Genomic DNA, 24,761 nt, shown 5'->3' on the forward strand with positions numbered 1-24,761 from the left:
TCGTTTGTTCTTTGGTTTATAGCTTGCAAAGATGCATATTCATTCATTTCTGTAGCATCTATGAGTGTCTGAATTTGTCTCCAAGTGTGCAACAATTCATTTCTGAAAATTGCCAGCACATTCTGTTAATTGACAGTTGTCTTTACAGTTTTGGCAGAAAGAGCAATGATTTAAAGGCTGCAAGAGCAGCCTATGGTTTGGCTACCAACCTATGAGGCATTTATTTCAGAGAGATTTCAAGGTTGTTATACTACCTGCTGTGCTATTCTCTGTCCTTCTGTCAAAGAAAAATATAATAGTAAATTAGAAAAAAATTGTATGCTGTTTTTTGTTATCTTTTACTGATGCAGTTTGGTTAGATTTTTATGTCCTGTCTTCATGATAGTGCTTATCCCACAAGGACCAGTTTTTTAGAGTGAAGCGTGCCATAGGATATAGATAATTTATATTACAGGTTCCATTCAGAACTGGGTTATATGTACAGCTGCAAACGGGCTATATTTTTTCCCCCTTACTTTATAGTATACAAGGAGATACAGACCTAAAATACTAAATTTATTCATTTCTATTGAGGAGAATACTCTTTTTTTCACATAAAGCTAATGAACAATTTCAAATACAGAAATTACAATGATTGAAGGTCTTCTAGTACCTTTTGTTTTGATTGAGCCTAATTATAATACTTTCATTTATCTTGGAACAAGTATTTTTAATTTTTCATCATGCATAGCATTTGAAACAAATGCATGCTCAAATTATTCTAAAATTCTGAGTGAAATATTGAAGATGACAAAATTGGATAAGAAAAGCCTGAAACACATCTGCATGTTAAATTTATTCTAAAATAATTTACTGATTACTGTGCCCCTTTTGCTACTTCGTCATGATGGGATTATTAGTTTAACTTCTGAATATTGCAGATAAAGTTACCAGCCTTATGAGATGTAAACAGACACTCCCTACACCCCATTCTTGTGTGCACACAAAAAAGGTGGTAGAAATCCTCTCTTTGTATATTCGTTCTTGTTTTGAAGCCAGTGTTCAGTGCTGCCTGATGTGGAGTTAAAATCTTTTTTTCAGGATTGTGGAATGGCTCAGGACACTACAATGCCCAAACTGAACTTTGAGTATTGGTTGGATAAAGCTGTTGAGTGGGGTCAAGCCACTACTTTGAAATCACAGAAAGATGTGTGCCTTCACTTGCCTCAACTCCAGGAATTTCTACATCAGCTTTATGAAACAATAAAACATTTGGTAAGTGGCTTTAGAAGGAATAGTGACCTGTTTTGAAGAGGTCCTCCAAAACAACCTGCACCATGTTTTGACAAAACTAGAAGGTAACAGTAGCAAAAAGGTTTATCTTGTTGACCTAAGGTAATACTGGATCAGGGGGGCAAACTGGGGAAATAGTCACAGGTAATGCAAACAGGAGTGTGCTTCTTGTTTCCCTGATTTATTGTGAAAGGGGCTTTTTCTGCTTGATCAGTTGATGTCATGTGAAGTTTCCCAGCCAACGCTCTAGCCTCTTAAAAAAACTCTTTAAGTAAAGAAGAATGTGATTCTGGTTGTCAGGTCATAAATTGGATGATTTAAAGGCCTTAACATGCAAAACTGTGACTGATCCTTTAAATCTTAGGGGGTCTGCTGACATGTTAACCCCAGTGTTTGTTATGGCACACACAGTGAATTCTAGCAGCATGGTCCGATCACTGGCATAAGCTGCTGCCTGTTCTGTTTATTGATTTAATTATTGTCTGCACTCTTGAGTAAAAGTAGTTGTTAATGTTTAGTTGCTAGTATGTTTCTCTGAGCATCACTTTTTCAGTGTATATATTCAGTATAATTAGCCTTAGAAGTACTGCATTATGGCATAAGGCTTGCTTCTTCTGGAAGTTCTTTTTTTAAAATATTCTTATCTATAGACTGCAGAGGGAGGTTTGTTTCTGAACTGACTTTAAATGTTAAATTTTAAGTAAAAGGTTTTGGGGGAGTGGAGTTTCTTCCCATATTTGCATTTCTTTTTCCTTAAGGGGGAAAAAGAACATTGCTACTTCACGTAATCTGAGGCATGGCCTGAAATGGACTGTGTGAATATGGCCCCAGAAAGTCTTGGTATAGCCCCAAACATGAGACAATGTAAGGAATTTATTGTAATAGCAGGAGATGCTCATCATCCTTGCTACTTGTATGTTATCTCAGTGCAGCACTATTTTTCAATGCCTTCATTTATTAGATAGTAAAGCTACAAAAATGGAAAAATAAGACTGACTGCACAGGAATTGTATATAAACTACTTTGTCTATTATTTTACAGTGAAACGTCTTTCTATTTGGTTAGAAGTTAAATGTCAGTTTGTTACTGGCTGATTATTAAAGAAGTTAACTTAAAGAAAGTAAACAAAAGTAACGAAGTAAGTTTATGCCACAGTAGATATTAATCTCTTCAGAAACTGTGAGTGTATTATAACAATGACGACCAACAAAAATGTGTGTGAATTAGGCTTTTAATGCAATGACATTGTATACTTGCTGGTTACTAATATTGATCTGCTGGGTATGAGGCAAATGAACAATTTTCTAACATAGTTAAGTATTAGGTAAGAAAATTACCTAAGTTTTAACTTACTTGAATGATGATATTATGGAAAATCTACATACCTGCATGTGTTTTGCTTTCAGAGCATTTCACAGTATAATAATTTGGATTGTAATTTGCAGCAGTGAGTATCATTAACAGTTCTCTTAACCTACTTTTGATGTGCAGTATATTTATTATCTTTTTGTTTGTGTTTTAGCAGGGTCCCACTGTAGCAATCCAGCAGTTCCCTTTAATTGGACAGCTTCTAGGAAGGCTCTGTTGGAATCCTTTTGTTATAGGATATGGTAAGAATGTGTTGAGATATTTCTGCAGCAATTCCATAACTTTATTTTGTAGAAATTGGGAAAATATGAGTTGTTATATACTATGATTTTTTTTCCAAAAAAACACAGCATTCTTTTTTACTGAAGTAAACTTTTGAGATGAAAAGGCTATCCATGGTGCTTTAAATATATGGGCTTCAGAAATGTTAAATTCACTTTTGGATCTAATTAATTTCATGGAATCTTGGCTTGGGACCAGTAAGTTTTAAACCCAGTGAGTGTTTATGTGCATCACGATTTCCATTCTCATTTTTTGTTGTATTGATTACATTTTGTTGGAGTCTCAAAATGTACAAAATCTAGTGCTTCAGATTCTTACAACGGAAGTTTCCTTCCATGTGTATCAGAATATACATGTATGCTAAGACAGAAGAAATAACTTATCTGATATGTGTGTTTTGTAATTAGTCTGTGTTATGATTGTCTTTGTTTTCATTGAGTCCTTAGGATGTATTTTCCCCGTCTCTCTGTCCTTAACTAGTGACAATGCACATTAAATTAAAACAGTAAAGTAGTAACATAGGAAAAAGGCATATGGAAAAACAAAATGCTCTTACTGGTGGTGAATATGTGTGTGGTTGAGAATATAGAAGAGAAAATAAATTTGGCATAGGAAAACTGTTTGGAGGGAGGAGGCACTCCTTGTGCTATGTCATCAACAGTTCTGATGCATTTTTCAGGAACTGAGATGTTAAATTTTTGATCAATTACTTGGGATCTCATTTAAGCAGAAAACTGATTCTGAGCTTCCCTGTGAGCCCCTTAAAATAACTTTTTGTCAGTCTTTTGTTCTTATTACAACTACAGATAAAAAAAGGTAAAGAAAAAAAAATTAAACAACATTGTCTCTTCTGCTTTTGCTTCTTTTTGGGGAAATAGAGAAAAGGGCAATTTTTTTTCAGCTAGAAGGGTTTTTTAAGTCAAGCACAGCATACATCTTCTGTTTTGGCTTTGTTTTCTAGACAGCTCCAAGCACAGGCAAAATGAACTTGTCTGTAAAACGCATCGTAGATGTGTGTAATGTCAGCATTGCACCTCTGAAAGCAAAATTTGGGAAGGAAACATAGGTTTAGACATAGACCACTTCTGCAGAGCAACAAATGTGTGCTTTTTGTAAAGCCTTTTCATACTTAGAGATTTATTTTTACTATGGAGAGGTTTCACATCTAATCATAGGTTTTGAGTGTGTTGGTAACCATTAATGTTGACATGCTTTGCTTCTAAGTTTTTGTTTGGAATATGCAAGTCTTCAGACAGTAAGTTTTTCTGAGCTGACAGTATATTGTGTTATAGAAAGTAGCTTCACTTATATTTCTCATCAGAGTTGAAAGCCATCTCTGTCTGCTTTTGGCTCCTTTTCACAAAAATCCCAGCAGTACATTCTTGGTTTCCTCTACTTCTTTCCTCTTTTTTGTGTTCCTTCAGCATTTTCTGAAGCTGCAATTTGTACTTCTGCAGTTTGGTCATTACTTCGGAAGTTTGCTTGACGATGAAGTCTTGCTACAGTTTGGTTTTTTTTGTCTCCAAGTGGCAAGCAAACCAGAGAGCTTTGCTTGCTGAATATGGAATCCTTCACTTTAATGCTTAAAGATTTTCTGACATCGATAGACCTGAAGATGTCTGCTTATACATTCCCACCACTTCCTCTTCTTAGGGCCACCTGAGCACTCTTTGGATTGGTGGCATTTTAGATTCAGCAGTTTTTCATTTTGTTTGGCACTGGTTCTGAAGATATTCTTTAAGATAGTGCTGGCTATAGCAGATGCTGACTCTCAAGTGGGTTTCATATAATTTCTCATTCGGATAAATAGCTCATTCAGGCATGTGTCGAGACAGGCCACCCTCACAGAAGAAGGAACTAATTTTGTTCAATTCAGTGTTTCATACTAAAAAATGGAGCAGGAAAAACATTATACTTTTGCATCATGTCCAAACCACAATACCTATCGCCTTAGATGAATGTCTGTTAGTGCTGGAGGCTGACATGGCTGGCCACTCAGTGCAGGAAGCATAGTCTCTGAGGGAAAATAATCTCCTCATAAACACTCCTGAGGAGGAGGTGACCAAGTTAGCCTTATTTAGAATGCTAATGTGAGGGAAGCATGACTGAAGAAAATCTCATGACTGTACTTGCGGTCCTGAACCACAAGGGATACAGGAGGAATTCAGTTTTGGTTAGGAATTCCAGTGGTGGTGTTTTTTCTGTTTGGGTTTTTTTTTTGTGTGTGGGGGTTTTTTTTGTTTGTTTGCTTGTTTGTTTTTTTTTGCGGGGGGGGGGTTGTTTGTTTTTTTTGTTTGTTTGCTTGGTTTTGGTTGGTTTTTTTGTGGGCTGTGTGATTATCTTCTCAGTAGAACCCTCCTGGTTTGAGTTGTAAGCTGATCTGCCTCGAACCCCGAACTAATACTATAAATGCTGGGAGGTTTCTTGGTGGCTCTCTATGTCAGTAAATGTGTGTGAGCAGGCAAACTTGGGAATGGACTAATTTCAACAGAAAGTTCAGTTTTAGCTAATCCACATTTTGTGATGTGTTTCAATAAAATTTTACAATGAACTCTGAAAATAATATTTCTGGCTGTAAGATTAGAGTTTTCTTTTTTCTGTCTGGCCGCAGGGTATTTATAAACTGAATGTGCTTGGGATGATTGAGACTACCTTGTGTTATGAGAAAAACATACCTTTTGGTTCTTTGTCTGGTTTTTTTATAGTTTTTTTTCGTTGTGAGATTGGTGAGAAAGAAGTACAAAATTATCATAAAGCTTTGGACTTTTGACTGGTTGTTTGGTTGGAGGTGTTTCAGATCTTTTGTTTGTTTGTTTGTTTATTTCTTTAGGCTTCTTTTCCCTTTTTTGGTTGGTGTTTTGCTTTTCTTTTTTTCATTTTTTTTCCCAAAGCAGCTTGCAAGCAGTCTAAAATTTCCTACAGAAATTTTTTATTCTCTTTGTTGGAATACAACATTAACCTCCTTAAAGGAGTCCTGTAGATAGGTGGCAGATAACCTTTTTTGAGCTGGAGTATCCAGCTTTGAGTTTTTAATTTTATTTCTGTGGATGCATTAATTGGTTGTTTGGGTATTAGTCAACCTTTCATGCCATAATAAGATCAAATGCCTTTGTTTGTATCCTGATAATGCTTTTCAGTGTTCATCATGATGATAGGTTTTTCATTGAGATCACAGTTGCTAGAAAAGTGGGAGGAAAAAATCCACCACTAGGTTTTCGATGGCTCTGTGTTTGGTCTTTTGATAGGATTATATTTTGCAGCTGCTGTAATTATTTTAAGATCTGGGCTAATCTTCCCATCTTTCATCCCCTGTTCCAGGGCAGCTGTGAAAACAGTGAACCAAGAGTTTCCCTCAGAGTGTGTCATGGGGTATATCAGCAAGACTATGGGCTCTTTTTTTCACAGATCTATGGGAGGCTACCTCAGTTTTGGTCAAAAAGTAATTTTTTGAACTAGAAAAATCTGAAATTGTACCAGTTCCTTATTTTTTTGGAAACTTTTGACTTATCTATGAGACCAGCATAGGTTGGTTTCACTGGGGATGAAGTTTGAATCTATCTGTGTTAATCTATGTAAATTTATTATGCTAGAAAAGTGTACCAGCTCAGTTTATCTAGGCTTTGTTTTCATCATTTTAGCTTTCATCATACTGATTGGCATTTTGCATATTGGAGCAATACATGCAAAGTATTTTATAGTATGCAGCAAGTCATCATATGTAACAAAAAATCTTCTCATCCAGAAATCTATTCAAGCAGTTACATGTATTTTCTTCACATATTTTCTTAATTTTTTAAGTTAAAAGAAACCCAAAATTTAAATAAAGTTACTTAGTGACATATTGTAGACATATACTATAAACTGTATGAGTCAAAAGAAGAAATACTTTAACTATGTATATGTTGTTTGAGATAAGAGGTTTGGAGTTGATGTCTTCTTCCCTTTTTCTGTGTAATTTATATAATTGAAGGGTATGTCAAAAGCCAGATTTCACAATCAGGCAATATTTAGTATTAGTAATTAATAATGTTTAAAATCTTTATTTTCCAATAAGGAATTTGCTGTGATTTAGTCATTTAAGTAAATGAACCACTCATTATTTTTTCCTCACAGATAATGTCATAGTAGAGTTTAGATGAAGGTGCTTTTGAAGAAGATAGTTGTCTGTCTGTTGGTGCTGATGTCTGAATGCCAGTTGGGTATAATTGGGATTTAAGAACTTCTGCTGAGCAGCATGCAAGATGCATCCTTTAACTGCAGAATTACAAAACACAGGAAATTATTAGCCTTGTAAAAATCCATATTGAAACAAGTCCCCAAACACACAAAGGCAGAGCACCCCGAACTGTGGTGGGTTAAAAGTGTGTGCTTGGGAAACCATTTCTATTGCAGAGATGTTAGTCAGTGGGAGGTAATGTCAGTAATGGCCTCCAGGTTTGTTGGACATTTATTGAGGAATACTGGTTTAAATCAGTGTTAACGTCTTTGGTCACCTGGTGAAAATACAGGCATTACTTAATGGACCTTTTATTTTTTCCTCGGGCTTTCTCAACAAAACACTTCTAAATAATACTGTTTATTGCATCCTGGATAACAAATACACAGAAAACAAAAGAATTTACTTGTTCAGCTTGATAATCAAATTGTCTCATAACATAATGTCTAAAACTGATAGTATCACTTATTTGTATTATTTTTAACAAGAAGCTTACTGCTTACTAAGTGAACATTATATCTGAACTACATCTGGTTTTCAGAATTTTCATTTCAATCACACACAATTTTGTTCTGGCATTAAATCCACTGTAGAACATCTTAGTATGTGCCAAAGAACATTAGGGAAAAGCCACCAAAGCCTATTGAAAACAAAGTTGTGGGAAATAATCATGAGCTAAATGTCTCTTCCGCTGCTTACTTCAGATAATCAGCTCCTCTATAATATCTGTTCATCTGAGCAGTGAGAGTTGTGCTCGTTTTGTAGTAGATTCTTAAAGAAGAGAGCTAATTTCAAACAGTGGCTTAGAATTAAGTAAAACCCAATCTGGTCCTTAACAGAAAATTGGAATAGGATTTTTTTGCATTATCATTTAGCTATTCTGCTATCGGCAGAAATGTCATATTCCTGAGGCATGGAGACTCTTTCTCTATTTTTACAGAGAACTTGGTAATTTATATTCTAGTTATGAATGATTTCATACTTCACAAACTTTAGTTTTTTGTAACTGAGCATGCTTGAGTTGTGCAAGCTTTAGACACAATGTAATAAACATTTTTACTACTCTAGAGTATTGTCTCTTATTAATGATATTATTTACTGTGTTGAAAGTTCCTTGAAGGTAGCTTCAGGTATTATTTATGTGAGTGAATTACTAGGTCCTGCAAATTTCTTAAGATCATCTAACTGTTGTATAGATTCTGAACACTTTGGTACCATTTAAACTGCTGTTGAAGGAAATGATTACACAAGAAGTATATAGTGATTAAAGTTAAGTGTGTGGTATGAATCTGGTAGAATAGAAGCAGCATGAGTTGAGGCTGATATTTAGGGCCTCAGTTCTGTGGATGAATAGGGGTTGTTGTGTGTAATTCTGTCTGTGTTTTGTTTGGGTTTTTCTTTTCCCTCTAAGTGTATCTTTATTTGCTTTTTTCCCTGCAGATGAAAGCCAGAAGACTCTGATGTGGTGCTTATGCTGTCTGTACAGCAGCGAACCACAGAATGCTGTGGAACTGAAGGCCAACAGCTGGATACGGGTAAGTGAATGGATCCTTCCCTGGGCTGCTTTGAATTAAATTGATGATTTAAAGGTTCTACATCTATAGCATAGATACACTGTCATTCGGTCATTCAAGAAACTGCTCCAAACACAATTTGCATACATATTGTGTTGAAGAATATATGATTCTAATTAAAACAGAGTCAGTGTTAGTCTCATTTTAAATCTTAAAAGGATGAGGTATTTTATGTTTGATAGTTTTGATGTTCTTCCTAGATTCACCAGGTCTAGTATCCTTGAATAAGGAGCAGAAAGGAAAGCAAGTGTTGCTATTAAAAATAAAGAAGCTTTCAATTAGGATAAAATACATAACCTGGAAAAATGTCATGGTTTGTTTAGAAAGCAACTTATATTTGTTCCATAATTTTTATTCTTTTTGGGTTTTGTTTAATCTCCTGCCTATGAAGAATTTAATTGTATCTGAACTTTTTTCAAAGACAGTCAGAGAGGGAAGAGGCAGTGCTTGTGTGTGGATTTGTATTTAGTGACTTAATGAATAATGAATATCTAACTTTAGTCCCAAAATTAGAGTTTTGCATGGCACATCTGTTCAAATTTTTCGTATTTCCACACTGAATTAATAAAGCACATCAGCATGTAAATGGCTTGCAGCATATTGATGCTTAATATTTTACATGGCTGACTAATTTGAGGGTGCAGTTCTGTTGTGTCCTTCGTTTTTCCATGGTTCCATGTAAAAATGTGGTAGAAAATATAAAGGGAATTTTTAAAAATCTTTTAGTCCTCACAGCTTGTGAGAATGTAGCAGCCTAATCAATATTTATGTACAGCTCTGCTAAAGCTGAAGATAGATTACTAGATTTCTGTAGGTAGATAATTTCTTACTTACTAGTTTATTTTGTGTGTCATATTATCTAGGTATGCATGTAATACTAGGTTGTACAAATTATTATAAAATAATTGATGATGATGACAATGCACATTTGTGTTGTTAGTAAACAGCTATTGTTGGTATAAAAGCAGTAGTCTTAGAAATACGTTCTCACAGTCTTTTAGGTGGCCTTGGGTGCCTGTATATACCTGTTTAGTGGGCTGTACCTCTCACCATGAAAATTTGAACAATATAATGCTGAGTAAAATCACCCTTATTTTTTTCCTGTCTTTAATGTTTTGCAGGAGGCTTTTATTGAGGTTAGTATACTTTTAATTCAAAGTGTGGCAATGCTTGAATACCAAAGTAAAATCACACAAAAAACCCCTCTGCCTTTCCAAATGTAGTCTTGCTGATTCGTTGTACTCTTTGTAATGAAATAGGAGAGGCACAGTGGTATGCAGTTAGTTGCTAAACAGAGCAAAATTTGTTCATTTTGCTTTTTAGTAGCATAGCATATACATATGCATTAATGATGCATGTTGATAACGTGCATTAGTGATGCTCAGTGGTGAGGGAGAGTTGTACCCAGTCTACTACAGACAGAAAAAAAAACTTCAATTGTTTTAATCTACAATGTCTGACTCATCTGATTCATGTAACTGAATTGATGCTGATATAGGAAAAAGTATCAGGTAAGCAGGAACAAACAGTTGGAGATGGATGGAGATGGGGCTGCTGCTTTTGTCTTGTATTGAAACTAACATGTAAAGTATTTGATTCAAACTGCCCTGTAATATGCAGAAATTTTTCCACCTACTGTGTGTTTCAATCACCTGTAATAGCCACTGTGACTTGATGGGTCAAGAGTTAACCTAAAAGTTAGGGAAAGAGGGCATGGAGGAATTCAAAACACAAACATATCTTACTCGCTATTTTTATCATTCAGCACTTACCTGGTTGTATAAGGTGAATGCAGCACCTCATGAGAATACAGCAGTTGGGATTAAAAGAAAGGGTATTATTAAATTGTTTTCTAGAGTTAGTAGAATTTCTTCTCAGTTTTTTACTGCCCAGTGGGTGTCATCACAAAACTTTTTGAAGAAAGTGGTTTTATTTCCCTTTCCTGATCATCACTGTCATTCTAGTCACCAGCAATTGTAGTATGATAAGGACTATCATGCTTGTTTTTACAGAAGAACCTAAACTAAATGTTTTGCTACTCTTGAGGGTTTTCTTTTGCCATCTGTGATAATGATTTATATTTTAAAAAACAAACAAAATCCAAAGTCCTATTTGATTAGAAAATTACATTATTTGGTCAAGTTATTGTTGAATCTTTTATTTACGTTGCTTTAATAGCTATGTACATTAACTGTGGCATTACACCTTGCTTTTTTGTTGGTGGCAGGCGTGAGTTCCTGAGGGATACTGGGGCCATTCAGTGCATCTTTAGCTAAGATCATTGATAGCAGGGCTGATCTCAAGACTTTTGTTTTTAGCTATTAAATTGCATTTTCAAAGTTGCAAAAAATGTATTTAATGTTGAGTGTATTTAATGCTGGCTTACTTGTTAACTTTCTGCCATTGTCATATAGAAACTGTGTTGTTATTAATGGCAAGAAGGGTAGTTACCCACTTGAAATATATTATTACTACATTTCTGAAACTAAGAGTGTGCAGGTTGGTAAGTTCTTAAAAGAATAAAATATGAAAAGAAATTAAATGATGTTTAAATAAAGTGTGTGTTGTAGACCGTTTTTATAATTAGATGCTACTTAAAATGGTAGATATTTTTTGTTTTGTTTATGACTCTGAGCCTTAGTGTTGGAATCCATTGGAATCCACATTACACAAGTCTTTTGTAAAGCCAAGCAAAGCACAGGAAGCCAAGATACATGCTGCCACAGATGTCTCACTAATATAAACGATCATGACCTGGTGAAACCAGTCTCTAGGAAAGTTATTTCGTTTCTCCAGCTGGCCTTCTCTGAGCAGAGATTTTTGAAGCTGTGAAGTACGTATGGTTTTAGGATAGACTTCTCTGTGATGTGGCTAGAACAGCTTCCTTTTACTGCACATTCCTCTTGAAATCACATTGCTGCAAGTGAAAGCTTTTTTGAAGCAGGTTTCCTTTTTATTAACTTGGCCACACCTTCTTCTGTGCTCCCAGTTTATGAGCTATGGCTATGAGTTGTTTATGTCTTTGGAATTTATTTCCAATGTAGCTTTTCTTTTGCAAATCTGTATCTTATGCATGGCCATATCTATCCCCATCTTTCTTACAAGCCCCTTTTTAATACTTGTAGGCTGCAGTAAAATCCTAAGACCTTAACACAAGACAATTGTATTTGCTTCTTAGTGTGTTTTATGGGTAGAAGCTTATGTTGTAGGATATATATGTAATACATGGCTTACATGTATTTGCTAAAGTACTGTATGCTGAATATGTCAGGCAAAGTTCGAAACTGGACACTTGTTTGTAGAACATAGTAATGACAACATTGTTGCCTATGATGATAGCTGTTTGCTAACTTAGAAACAGTGGTGTATATTTTTATATACCAGTAGATGGCGTTCTTCCTATTTACATACAGGTACGCATATACTAATTTTCTGTTAATATCTACACAGTTTTCTGTTTCACAGCACTCTAATAAATACACTTCCAAGGAAAACTGAACATTTATTTTAATAGTAGTCTCAAATTTAGAAGCCAACTTCCCTGCTGCCCTTATTGTGTGGCATTGTTTCAACTCTTCGTTTCTAGTGTGGGTTGCAGTAATGAGAATCGTGTATTAAGATTCCTGACATTTTTGGCAACAGTTCAGTATCCTCACTAATAAGAAAATTAATTTCATTATCTTTGCTGTCTTCACAGTGCATTCAGTTGAGCTGAGTTTTTAATTTTTCTGCCCATAATTTTTCCACAGATGTAGAAGAATTCTGCCTGTGTTTTCACTTTTTTTGGTTAGTGACTGCTTATTGAAATTTGGGGTTTTAGCACTTAGGGCTTTCTATCCAAGGATGTGTTATATTAAAGAGTATATGTGAACAGTTTACGTGTGAACACTTCAAGCCTTGGTTCTGAAGTACTTACAATGAAAAACTCACATTGCAAATAGCTTGAGTAAAAAGAAACAGCTATTCCTTTTCTCTCACTTCCTCCTTCTCTCACTGTTGTAAATTTACAAGTAGTATTCTGAACAGCACAGGTTTTTCTGTATTTCCACTCCTTTGTTTTTCCTATTAATGGTTTCCTAGTAGCTCATTTGTATTATTTAAGGACAAACTGACCAATCCATTCTGAATATCTGTAGTATGTCTCTCATCATATTTCTTGGCTTGCTGCTCCCATGTTTTAATTCATTCTGTAACCTCTTTTTAAATTGCTGCTGTTTCACGAGTTTATTTCCCGTGGGTGTGAGACTTTCCCTGTGATGTGGGGAACAACAAACTGCTCATTCTTGTGTGTGTGGCCTCTGGTTAGGAGCCAGCATTCCGTGGTGCAGCAGCATGGGCGCGCTCGGAGCCGGGAGATGGCGATCGCTGCCCTGAGCGCTCGCGGCTGCGTGCCCGCGCATCCCTGCCTGCACAGGGCTCTGACTTGGGGGGTGCTGCACCTAATGCAGTGTTACACCTAATGCAGTGCTCTTGTGGCCTTTCCCAGGGGTTCCTGCATGTGTTTTGATAAAAGGGCAGTATCATACGGTGGGTTGCTGATAATTTGTTCAACTTGCCGTAGAATGGCCTGGGTTGGAAAGGTCCCACTAGACCACGTTGCTCAGATCTCCATCCAGCTTGAAAACTTCCAGGGTTGGGACATTCACCGCTTGTCTGGTAAACCTGTACCAGTGCTTTACTACTCTCGCAGTAAAGAACTTCTTCTAAATATCAAATCTAAACCTACTCTCTTTTAGTTTAAATCCATTTCCTCTGGTCCTGTCACCACATGCTCTCCATCTTTCTTGTAGGCCCCCTTCAGGTGCTTATGTCACCCCAAAGCCTTTTTTTCTCCAGGCTCACCCCAATTCTCTCAGCCTTTCCTCACAGGAGAGGTGCTCCATCCCTCTGATCATCTTGGTGTTCCTCCTCTGGACTCTCTCCAACAGGTCCATGTCCTTCCTGTGTTGGGGCCTGCAGGCTGGATGGAGCGTTCCAGGTGGGGTCTCACCAGAGCAGAGGGTGAAAATAAAATCTGGGAATTAGCTCTTGTACATATACATTATCTTCAGATATTCTGTGTATTGAAAGCTTTCCTTTCTTAGTTAAAACTAAGAGCAGTCATTAAATAAGCATGTCTTATCAAAAAGGAAACAAGAACATTTTCTATATTTCCTGCTGCTAATGGTTGCCTGTTCTGGAGGCTCTTCTGAACACACAAGAGATTCCTAATAATTACAGGCTAGTGATCCCTTTTGTCATATTGCATTATTTATGTTTGGAGTTTTTTTAGGTTATTCCTATAATTTATGATTGGTTAAAGCTTTGAAGCACTGGAACAATGTATTTTTAGAAATTTTATTGTTGTGCTATGCTATTATTAATGTTCTTAACATTCATGAAAATTTTTATCCAATTTTTCATGCCACATAGGCATCCTATGGAGAGAGTGGGAAATGCAGATTTTAATGTCATTTCTAAGTTAATAAGCCATCAGAATTGGGTCCAACAAATGCCAGTCTTAAAAACTTAAAGGCTGACTCACAGCCAATAGGTCATAGTGTAAATTAGAATTTAGAACAAGTGGTGAGCTACATGTTAGCAGATATAGACCAAAGTTGTGATTGGTTGTATTCATCAAGCACCAGTTGGACAATTAGAGCCAAAAGAAAATTAAAAAGGTTATGTCAGTCAAAGCTAAGACATGGAAAATTTGAAAGCTAATTTTGTCAGGGCCACTTATCAAAGCAAATCTGACAGAGAGGGAGGAAGAAAGGTTCACTGAAAGGGCATAAAAAATATTCCAGTTCAGTAGAGTAGCCCTCAAAGTGCAGAACAAACCTGAAGAGGCCCAGATATTCTGTGACTCTATCCTCAAGGCCACCTGTTCTATAGAATAACTGGTGTATTTTTTGGCAATATACAAAGCCAACCCAACACCAATGAATGATTATTCATTTAAATATATAAGAAGAGAATATGTGATAATAACACAAAAATGGAAATTTCTGGCTGGTGCCAGATATTAAGCTTTCTATAGCATCAGGCTTGCTTTTAGAAAAACAGTCCTAGTTCAGCCCTCACCATAGGGAAAGCTGCATATAAATAAGTGCATGTAGTCAGAAGCTCCGAGTAATTTCTGAAAGAAGCAGAATTCCTGAACTAAGTGAAACAGGCACAAAGGGTTTTGCACAGGCATAACACACCTGTGGAGAAGAGTAGAGCAAGACAGATTGTACTAAGAATGTCATGCATATGGATGCACTGTATAAAAAGTCTTCTGAATATCCTTCATCAAGTGGCCTGAACCATCCTTAAGTGTACTCTTGTGCAAAACTCTTCGAGAAGCAATATCTGCAGATATTGAAAGATTTTCAAAACATAATGGAATAAATAATTTATGAAGGTGAATCCTCAGTTTTGGTGACCATCTCTGCAAATAAAAAACCCCAGAGATGGTATCACTGCAGTCATGTCAATTAAAAAGGGAAAATTCAGCTGTTTGTGTCGTGGGCCTAACATAAACAAAAATAAGAAATCCTAGTCGTCCACTGACCTCAGTTCATGATGCTTGTGTGGCTTTTCTTTTTTTTTTTTTTTTTTTTTTTTTGTTTGTGAAAATAGAACTTCATCTTAAATAGTAATAATCCAGTTGTGGCCAAAAGGTCGATAAATAAATTCAGAAATTGAACACTTTTACACTTTTCAGCTCTTAATTATTGCATTTATGAAGGTAAATTCAGACCCTCAACAGAATTGCCTTTGGAAAAAATTCAGTGAGGCAAAATGTAGGTGTAGGTCAACTCTTAATCCTTGTAAGATCTGAGAGTATTCAATAGAGAGGCTAATTGAAAAGACTTATTAGTGGCACCTAGTGGAATTGAATACAGAGCAAGTCCAGTGACACTGCCCAGGGCCAGCAGTGAGTCCAGTGACTGCCGCACCAGGCGCACAGGGGCGAGGCAGGCCAGGGTTTGGCTGTGAGCCATGGCCAGGGGTCAGGCTCCAGGGCAGCAGGGTGTATGGCCAGCGCAGGCACGGCTGCAGCGGAGCTCAGGCAAGGCCCACATGCCTTGAAAGTCTCCCTGCCCGTGGTGGATGGGTGGGCTGGATTTAGATCATCTTCAATTCCCCTTCCAACCCAAACCATTCTGTGATGCTATGTAGGATGTACACGGAATTGGAATTACAATATTCTCTTCTTAGGTAAAGAATGTTGATTTGATTTTGGGGCCAATATACTTGCCATGTTTCCAACTCATTGCCTACTATTTTTTTTTGTATGCACGCTTTGTCAGATTGTCAGGAGAACATTAGAAATTGTTAGGAAAGGACAAATGTTAAAAGTAATCCAAACATAATGTAAAGAGCTTTTCTCTTCTTTTCCTAAAAGGTATTCTTTAAATAATTAACTCTTTATAGAAGAAAGTCTTCAAGTTCACATTTTTCTAGGAGAAAAGAATTTCAGGTAACATAAAGAAAATATCTAGTGCTCAGATTAGAGTGAACCTCAATATCTGTCCTTTAGTTTGCTTTTTTATGTTAGGAAGAGCCTAAATCACTTGTGATTGTCATTCCATGGGGGATATGGGCCCCCAGATCATCTGATGGAAGACGTATTAAAATAGTGTTGGATTTATAATAAAGGATGTCTCTATGAGATAAGAATACTACTTTAATGACATATATGGGTAATGTGTCTATTAATAGGCTTATGAGTTGCTAGAGGACATACTGAGAAACATATATTTTCCTTCTTATCTAGACAACTTTGAAAGAAGGAGATTAAGAGCTGAACAGAGATATCTGAGTTAAAATATGAACATATTTCACCTGCTGTTTATTACTGAGAAAGTTAAAGGAGAGAGAGAGAGAATGTGTGTCATAGAGCATAGGTTTTAGCAGGGTTCTATTATAATAGAGAATTTTCAAACTTTTTTTATTGTCATTTCTCCTCTCTAAAGGGAAAACAATTTGAGTAGTATTTGGACTAAGATTAATTGTTGTTTTGGGCTATTTCTTACCTTTTTGATAATATCACTGCAATATTTTACCGTGATAAAACACCAAATAATCAGAAGGGAATGTCAGGGTAAGAGGGATGGGAAGGCGTGGAGCAGGGGATCTGGTTTTCCCTGGCGGTTGTGGGGAGAGGGACGTCTGTGTTCCAGGAGGCATGCATCCAAGAGACAAATGGAAAATGTTAAGTCTCCTGGAGGCCAAAGTAGTTCAAAGTTACTTAATCACTTTCTGAGACTCAGTTTTGTGGTTTTACGGATCTTATGGCTTTTTTGGTATGTTTGGAAAAACGTTGTCATTCCTCCTCTAACCTGTGCAAATAATCATCAGGAGCTTTGATCACTGCAGAGATCATAGTGTGTTCCTTCAGATGAAAGACGTCTGATGGTGATTTAAGTATGTATCTTGTTTATACTTTTTCTATTAATTTTTTCTGTGTTTTTCACTGGTCCTTCAGGAATCTTTGTAGCAGTTTTCCTCAATCACTCTATGTGGAATTTACCCTTGCCTTCCATCAACGGCTTGTATGTAAGAGGGTCTAAAGATATTTCCTCAGGGTGGTCTGGAGTGCTTGGAGACAAATGGGCTTTTACTCAGTCCTTGATTGTTTTCATTCAGCCTTGCTTGTGATATATCCTTTTTCCCTCTTTTGCTGGGTGGTGGCACACTGCTTAGTGCAATACCTCGTAGTTTCAGCCAGTGGACAGTCTGTGCTTTTCACAGGAGCATTTGCAGCCAACTCCTGGTAAAATTGTTGAAATGATACAGATACTGCCTGTACCATTTGTTAGAGAAGAGCGCAATAACAGCTATGTGTTGTGCACAGTAGTGTTGTACTGCTTGATATTGTGTGATAAAACACACAAAAAAATCAAGAGAATGCATGTAGTATAAGTTTTGAACTCCTTACCACTTAATGCAGAGATCAGAATTCAAAATAAAATTTCTGCTTAGAGAACTGCTACTTATTTTGGTGTTTAGGGCTTATTTTGTTATTTTCAAAGTTGCTGTTGCTATTAAATATTCACTATTAAATATTCTTGTAGAGGAAGGGAGCAGTTATAATTACAGGGTCATCAGAAATATTCAGTGGATGTAATAACAAAGTGACAGATATATTCTGATATATTAGTACTTTCTAGATACCTATTTTCTAGATATCTTATCTAGAATTCACAGTTTTTGTGCTTCTAAGATCTAATGCAACATCTTAGCTCATTATGAAGATGTGGGGTGAACGGGTGGTGTGTCACACTGTATCTTGAAGTAGTTAGGTTAAAGTAAGTATTTCAGTGGTAGATCTGCTTTCTCTGTGTCACTGGCTATCCTGTAAGGCAAAATGTTTTCATAAACTTTAAAGAGAGGTATTTAAAGTATCCAGTTTTCAGACCATTTGTGTGCATTAAAAATAACTTACTATTCAGGTTCAATGGTTTTCTTGTTGGACAGTGCTTACACTGGGGTCTTGCCACAACAGATGCAATAGATTATAAGAAGACGGCTAGTATAATAATTACAGCATGGAACAGACTGCTGGCAGATACAACAACGTAGCATTCTCTTTAATCATAGTGCTTCCCATAGTGTGGGTGGCCACGGGCTGCGGACGTTTCAGTCAATCCCTTCTCCATGCAGCAGTGGTTGTAAAAAAGAGCTGAAGTAAACAGCATTCCACAGACCATTAAGGGGTTTTCATTTTGAAAAAATATAGCTTCCCTTCACCCGTCCTTTTCGCTGCTTGCTTCTGTCAGCTGTTACCTACCAAATCAGTTTTGCTTGAACTAAATAGTATATAATGTACTATCTATGGGCTCTTTAAAAACTTTGTTGTGCTCTCTTGCGGCTTTTGTTATTAAAATATATGTTACTTTAAAACCTGAATGTTTTGTTGGTTTTTGCAGCAAGAAAAAACCTCTGGCCTTACATTAAATCCTGTGTTATGATAAATTTAAAAGCTTTTCATCTTTTTTTATCCTCCTGATTTTTTTTTTCCTTCAATGCCCAGTGTGGTTTTGCTGTTTGTGTAAAATGCTTTATTTTCTCCCTAGCCATTAGCACAATACCTTTTCTCCAACCATAATGAAGGGGAACTTTCTTGTGTTTTTTAACCTTGTGGCCAGTTCACTCCTTTGGAGGTTGATTTCCCCTCCTTGATGTTTGACATATAGTCATTTGGAATCTGAGTTGAATGGAATAGATTTAAGCAGCTAAACTTGATGTCATGAAATTTGTTACATAGCATTTACAGGCCTTTTTTGGAATGTGTAAATCAGCTGCAGTTGAGGACAAATAATTTAATTTTATTTTTAAGTGCATGTACATGAAGGGATATGTTTTGATAGATGACTTTTTACATTGTAATTAGCCATATGTGGAATCAAGTGTGTGAATGAGCTTGAAAGAAATGTCTTAAGTGTCAGTGAGTAACAGATAGTTCAAAGTGAATGTTCATTTGAATCAAAACAGGGGACAGAGGACTTACGTGAAACACAGACTTGTGTTTAAGATCTGACATAAATAATTAAAGCCTAATGACTTAATGAGCTCTTAATGTGCTAAGAGACTTTTCAAATTTTAAATTACTAGCTAAAATTGAATCTTAAGAATCAAGTTGGCTTGCTTTGCAATGTGTCCCAAGGGAGTAAAGAGCGATTCAGGCATTTTTCTCTCTCCTTTGTGTGATGACTTTTGTGTCCCCGATACCAAGGACTTTATCCTTGAAGTGAGTGTACTTCTGTACTTCCTAAGGTGTACACACCTTAGGAAACCCACATCTCATAGCAGTATTTGCTTGAAATTTGACACGTCTGCCTCTTAAACTTGCTAATGTACAGTTCTGTTAAAGGTTAAAGACCCCAAGGGTCTTAGGTATGGTTAAGTATGGGTGAGGGGAAATACTGCATTGGAAATGGGAACTGGCTGATGAATCAAAGATGAGTAATTGATACAGTGATAGTATATATTAAGAGATTTCTAGTAGAATAGCTTCTAAAGCAATTTATTTCATAAAGGATGGGAGAGTGATAAAAGATGTTAAACTTATTCATACAAGAAGAGACTGGGGCTGGATCTGTTTGCCATGGAAAACATTTTAGAATGAAGATTTCTTCATATACAGCACATAAACTATTTCTAATACTTATTATCTTGAAGTTTTACTGAGTTCACTGTCAGTATTTTCTTTTTTCTGTTGTTCTTTCACTTTTGTAAAGTTAGCCAGAGGGAGTTCTTGGTAATTTTGAACATTTTGAAGATTATACAGCTAGATAGTTAGTTAATGTTCTCACTAGCTCTTTTGAGAATCAACATTTTAAGCTGACTTGGACATTCTCTGGTCACCTATAGACAGTTGCATTGGTAGGATGTAAGAGAATTTGCAATGTTTTCAAGTTTGCAAGCATTCCTGTAGTCTTCTGGTTGAAAACAGAATGGTATTATGAATGGGAAAAAACAGACCTCTCTTCTTCAAATATAATTCTTTAACAATGCCAAGCTAACATGATTATGAAGGATTTCTCAGCTTCTGGGTCGAAATAAACAAAGGCTAAGTATGTCAAAGAACAAAACGAGAAACCAAGGATTCTGCTTTCCTGCACGGCTGCTTGAGCTTTCACAGCAAGTGTCACAAATTGCTAGCCAGCTGACATTTCTCAGAGCACTTTAGGTTTTGCCAGGTGGCTCTAGTAAAGAGTAATGATTTGTTACTGAGACACAAAAAGAGGTCTCTATTTGAAAAAATTCTACTGGCATTAGATATTTTTGCTCAATTTAATATAACTGTGACCAGCAGTTTTTGTATCACCATTATAGGTGTATTTTGTGATTTTTTTGCTAAGAAGTTCAGTGGACAATTTTCTCCCCTTAAACATTTAACAGTCTGAGACTTAGGAAGTCCAAGCCCAAAGGGATTAAAGTAATTTTTCCTGAATATCGTTGTAAATTAGATGCAGTATTTGCAATGTGTACCTATTGGAAGTATAAAAATGGGTACATACATTCATTGAAAAAAGCATAAATTTTAGATTGCAATTTTTCTAGAAATTATGTAACTCACAGATTTAAAGTAAAAGTGAAACAATCTTAAAAGCCATCCACTCTTTTGAAATTTATTCATCCCTCTTTTCCACACCTTTTTTTGTGTGGATAAAAGGAATTCTTCAGTGGGAAGCTTGTATTTTGGCTTTTGAAAATTGTGGCAGGAAGAAGGAAATTAATTCTAAATCACTGGCTAGTTAAACCAGAGAGCTTTAAAAAAAAAAAAAAGAAAAAAGATTTATGGTTTACTCTGGTAGAGCTATTGAATTTCCTTTTGTAACTTAGTGTAAATGTGTGTTTTATTTCAGCATCAAAAGTCTCCTCTTTTTTAATACAAAGAGTAATAGCACTTTCTAGGTGGGTGTTTCTTAAAGAGAAAGGAGAGAGTAAAGGAAAGGAGATTTGAAACTGCTTTTCCTGTCTGAGGCCAAGACTAGACTCAAAGCTTGCCAGCCCAGCAGTTCTTCAGCTTCTTTCTTATGATTTCTGAGGGTTTTGTTAGTGACTTGCAGATGGAGCTTAGGCTTTGGACCTCATCCATTAAAAAGTTTCATGGTCTTAGCTGCAGTAGTAGTGCAATGTGTTTTTACTGTACCAGTGTCACAGAAGGTAACTGAGGTTGCATTGGTGAGGGAAAAACAGTGCAGCCTTCCCTTCTCCTCCCTATAATTTTCTTTTCCACATTTCATTTGGAAATTAGGATCATGTAACATTTTTCATCCATTTTAGGAAACAGAAGTAGAATATGAGACTAGTCTTTTTACTAAGCCTCATGTATCAGCAAGAGTAATACAGTTCATAGCATACTTTAATTTCTAAAGAAAAAGCATATTTGTCTCAATGGGGTTTTGAAATTTTTTTTCATTTAAGTTTTTCTAGTAGGTTTTCATGGTCCTTTAGTGTATTTTTGCCATACTTGTAAAATGTTTTTAAGGAGAAAAATGTAGTTATGACTGTTGAAAGAAAACTGAGGAAATTGGCCTAGTATAAGAGCACCTAAAGCAGTTTTACTGAAGACACTGACTGAAGGTGAGCCTGCTTAATTCTTCAGGGACAGAACAGGGTTAAGGGTAATTATCAGGTAGAGTGTGGAGAACTTCAGAGAATCTATGTTTTCATGTCTGGGAATATGTGAAATGTAATGAAGTCTGAGTATTCACTTTCTGAAAGAACAGTACTATTCCTGTAGGGGGTTTTCTTTTGTTTTATTTTTAGCTCAAAAGTAGTTCAGTCTAGTCATTTATCTGTAGATTTTCTATAACTTGATGACATGCTTGAAGGACAAGAGCCTTATTTTTCTATGATTGCTTAGCAGAATAATTTGTTTATGATCAACTAGTCTGTCATGGTTATCAATAGAGATTTAGATGTAGGCAGATATCAGACTTATGTTCCAAGTGAAGAAGGACTAAAATGAGAAGATGCAGTAAATCCTAAACATAGCCAGCAGTTTTATTTAGTGCCCTGGCACAGAATTTAGCTAATGAAAACCATCCTGTAGATAAATGTATCCATAAACTGTGCTGAAACAAAAAAACTCTCTGACAGTAAATGTCAGAAAGAAATGCAAGAAGCAAACCTCTCCTATCCTTGTACTTAGGCACTTTGACCCTAATTAACTAAATTACTGAAGAATATTCCAAGCTTCCCCAATGTTAATTGAAACTGAAGTGGTTTCTTTTTTGCAAAACCTCTGAGTGATTACTGGAATAGACTGAATTTGGTGAAGTGAGAGGTTGTGTTCAGTAGCTAATAATTTAAATGTATGTGTATATGTGATTTAACATTTTGTCTTTTGAAATGTGTTTTAACCAGTTTTAATTTTAAAGGAGAGACTGAACTTTTTGGTTAGCTTATCAATGGTCTAGTTAAACATTTTTTTTATGATTTTTACCATTTTTTTAGTGTAGTATGCTTGTACATACTAATTGTTTTTCACAAGTATATGCCATGTAATTTCCCCTAATTGATGCACTGAGAATTTTATAAAATGTTGAGAAAACAGAATAATTTTGAGTAAGATAGTACTTTAAAAGCTAGATGATGTTTAAATCTGTACTGGTGTTTGATATCTCATGATGGGAAATGCAAGCACAGAAAGCTCCAAGCCTTCTCCAAGGTCTTAGGTCAAACACTGTATGCATTTCTATCTCTGAGCTTGTATGCTGGAGGCCTTGGGAGCTCTCTGTGAAGGTAAGAAAGAGCTTGAAACTTTTAAACAAACTATAGCGGTGCAAGAGTCAGAAAATGATTGTACTTCGATGCTTTATTTAAAAGTTTTGAGCTCCCTCTTATCTTTCCCTTTCTCTGTGGTATCAGAAGCAGCTGAAGGTAACACAGCCTGCAGGCACAGTCTGGGCGGCAGGAGCCGGAGCACAGTCTGAGCAGGCAGAGCCACAGCAGGCACAGCTGCAGTGAGCGGTAGAGCTGAGGGAGTTACCAAGGGTGCAGCTGGCCTGAACTGTTTGTTAAATACCTTGATAAGCACATGGCATACTGGGAGCAACGTAGCGACTGTAAAATCCAATAGCTTAACTCCCATAGTTGTATAGCTTAACTCCAATAGCATCCCAGAAACACATAGTAAAAGCAAATTCAAAATCTGCATTTTCAAAACTTTTCTGTACCCAGCTTGAAAGATCTTTAAGTTCTTGGTTGGGTACAGCACAAGTGTTAGATCTTACCAGAGTACAAATGTCTCTCTGTTCTGTGGACATCTCTTGCCCTGTTCCCCAGAGCTCACCTGATGTCTACAGGTGATCCAAGTCAGGCTCAGGCCAGGCTGGGTCCAGCAAGCATGGTAATCTGCTTCCTCCCAGCAGCCAATTGGAACTCGACTCTGACCCTCTTTTCGACTGGAACTTGCCCTCACCCTCTTTTCAGGGCTTCCTTTAATCTTCCTCCAGGGCGGTCCCAAAGTGAGGTGAAAGTCTTGTTCCTCACACGGTGGGTGTTGAAAGCGAAGGTAGACGACCAATCCTTGTTGATCAGCATCGAACTCTGATTTATTGATTCAATCAGTCACTTTTTATAACCGTGTTAATTAAGTTCATACATATTGCAAAATCCGAGCTCACCATAGGTTACAGATTACACATTAACTCCTCCTTTTGTTTTCAATACCTGTGGTTTCTTATTGAATCCAAGATTTATTTTCTCACCCTGTTATGAAAGTTCTCAAGGCCTCCATGTTATTGAAGACAGACTTGAGAACTTAGCTGTTTACAGAAACAGGCTGTGAGAATTTGCTCCTCACAGCTGCCTTTTAAGCCATTTCTGAGCAAAATTCTCCAACGGGTGGGCACCAGTTGTTGGGGATGCAGAAAGACAGGGTCAACTGGTGAGGTGTTTGAAAGATGATTTATTGCAAAATCAGTCTCATGGAAGGGTGAGATGAAGGTTGTTACATCCACAGTTACCACATTAGAAGACTTGTATCCAAAGTCATTAATTCTAACTAGTTCTGGTTACAATGTCTCTTATAAATTTCTTATCCCATCCGCTACTTCCACAAAGCTCACTAGCACCTTCATAACCAATTGCTAATTGCTAAGCTTTGCACAATTTGTCACAATGTGTCTTTTTCTATCCAATCATGTAACTCTATTGAAACTTATTGCTGTATCTTCCACTTTTTATCAACTCTACAACAGGTTCTATTGTGAAACTCTAAAATCTTCTACTATTTTGCTTAATATGTTTGTTCACTTATATGAGGCCTATATCTACTTGCTTAAAACATATTTGTGCTTAAACTACACATTTTTATTCTTATTTCATGTCTGTTTCACTATTCTATTCTAAAGCTCCAAGCCTTCTCCAAGGTCTTAGGTCAAACACTGTACCCATCTCTGTCTCTGAGCTTGTATACTTGAGGCCTTGAGAGCTCCTCTCTGTGCTTGCATTTCCCACACCTTATATTCTTTTACATTTTGATTTTGGTTTGCAGAAAACTGTTTTTCTGTGTTCTCCTGGAGCCAGGGAGCAAGTGAGCAAGAGGTCTTAGAAGCAAAATT

The 24,761-nt window shown here is 36.4% G+C and overlaps 1 protein-coding gene across 1 annotated transcript in view; it reads left to right on the forward strand.

The window, feature by feature from the left end:
- Positions 1-1,089: 1,089 nt before the first annotated feature.
- Positions 1,090-24,761, forward strand: part of FANCC (FA complementation group C) — a 60,778-nt gene continuing 37,106 nt past the window's right edge. Inside the window, exons 1-3 of the mRNA XM_054287813.1 lie at positions 1,090-1,254; positions 2,795-2,882; positions 8,579-8,673. Coding sequence (XP_054143788.1) covers positions 1,090-1,254; positions 2,795-2,882; positions 8,579-8,673 — 348 coding nt within the window. The remainder of the gene's footprint in view (positions 1,255-2,794; positions 2,883-8,578; positions 8,674-24,761) is intronic.

This window comes from Melozone crissalis, unplaced genomic scaffold (genome assembly GCF_028551555.1).
Source record: "Melozone crissalis strain CALT ecotype California unplaced genomic scaffold, PUWL_Pcris_2 ptg000005l_1, whole genome shotgun sequence".
In the NCBI taxonomy this organism is placed as follows: Eukaryota; Metazoa; Chordata; class Aves; order Passeriformes; family Passerellidae; genus Melozone; species Melozone crissalis.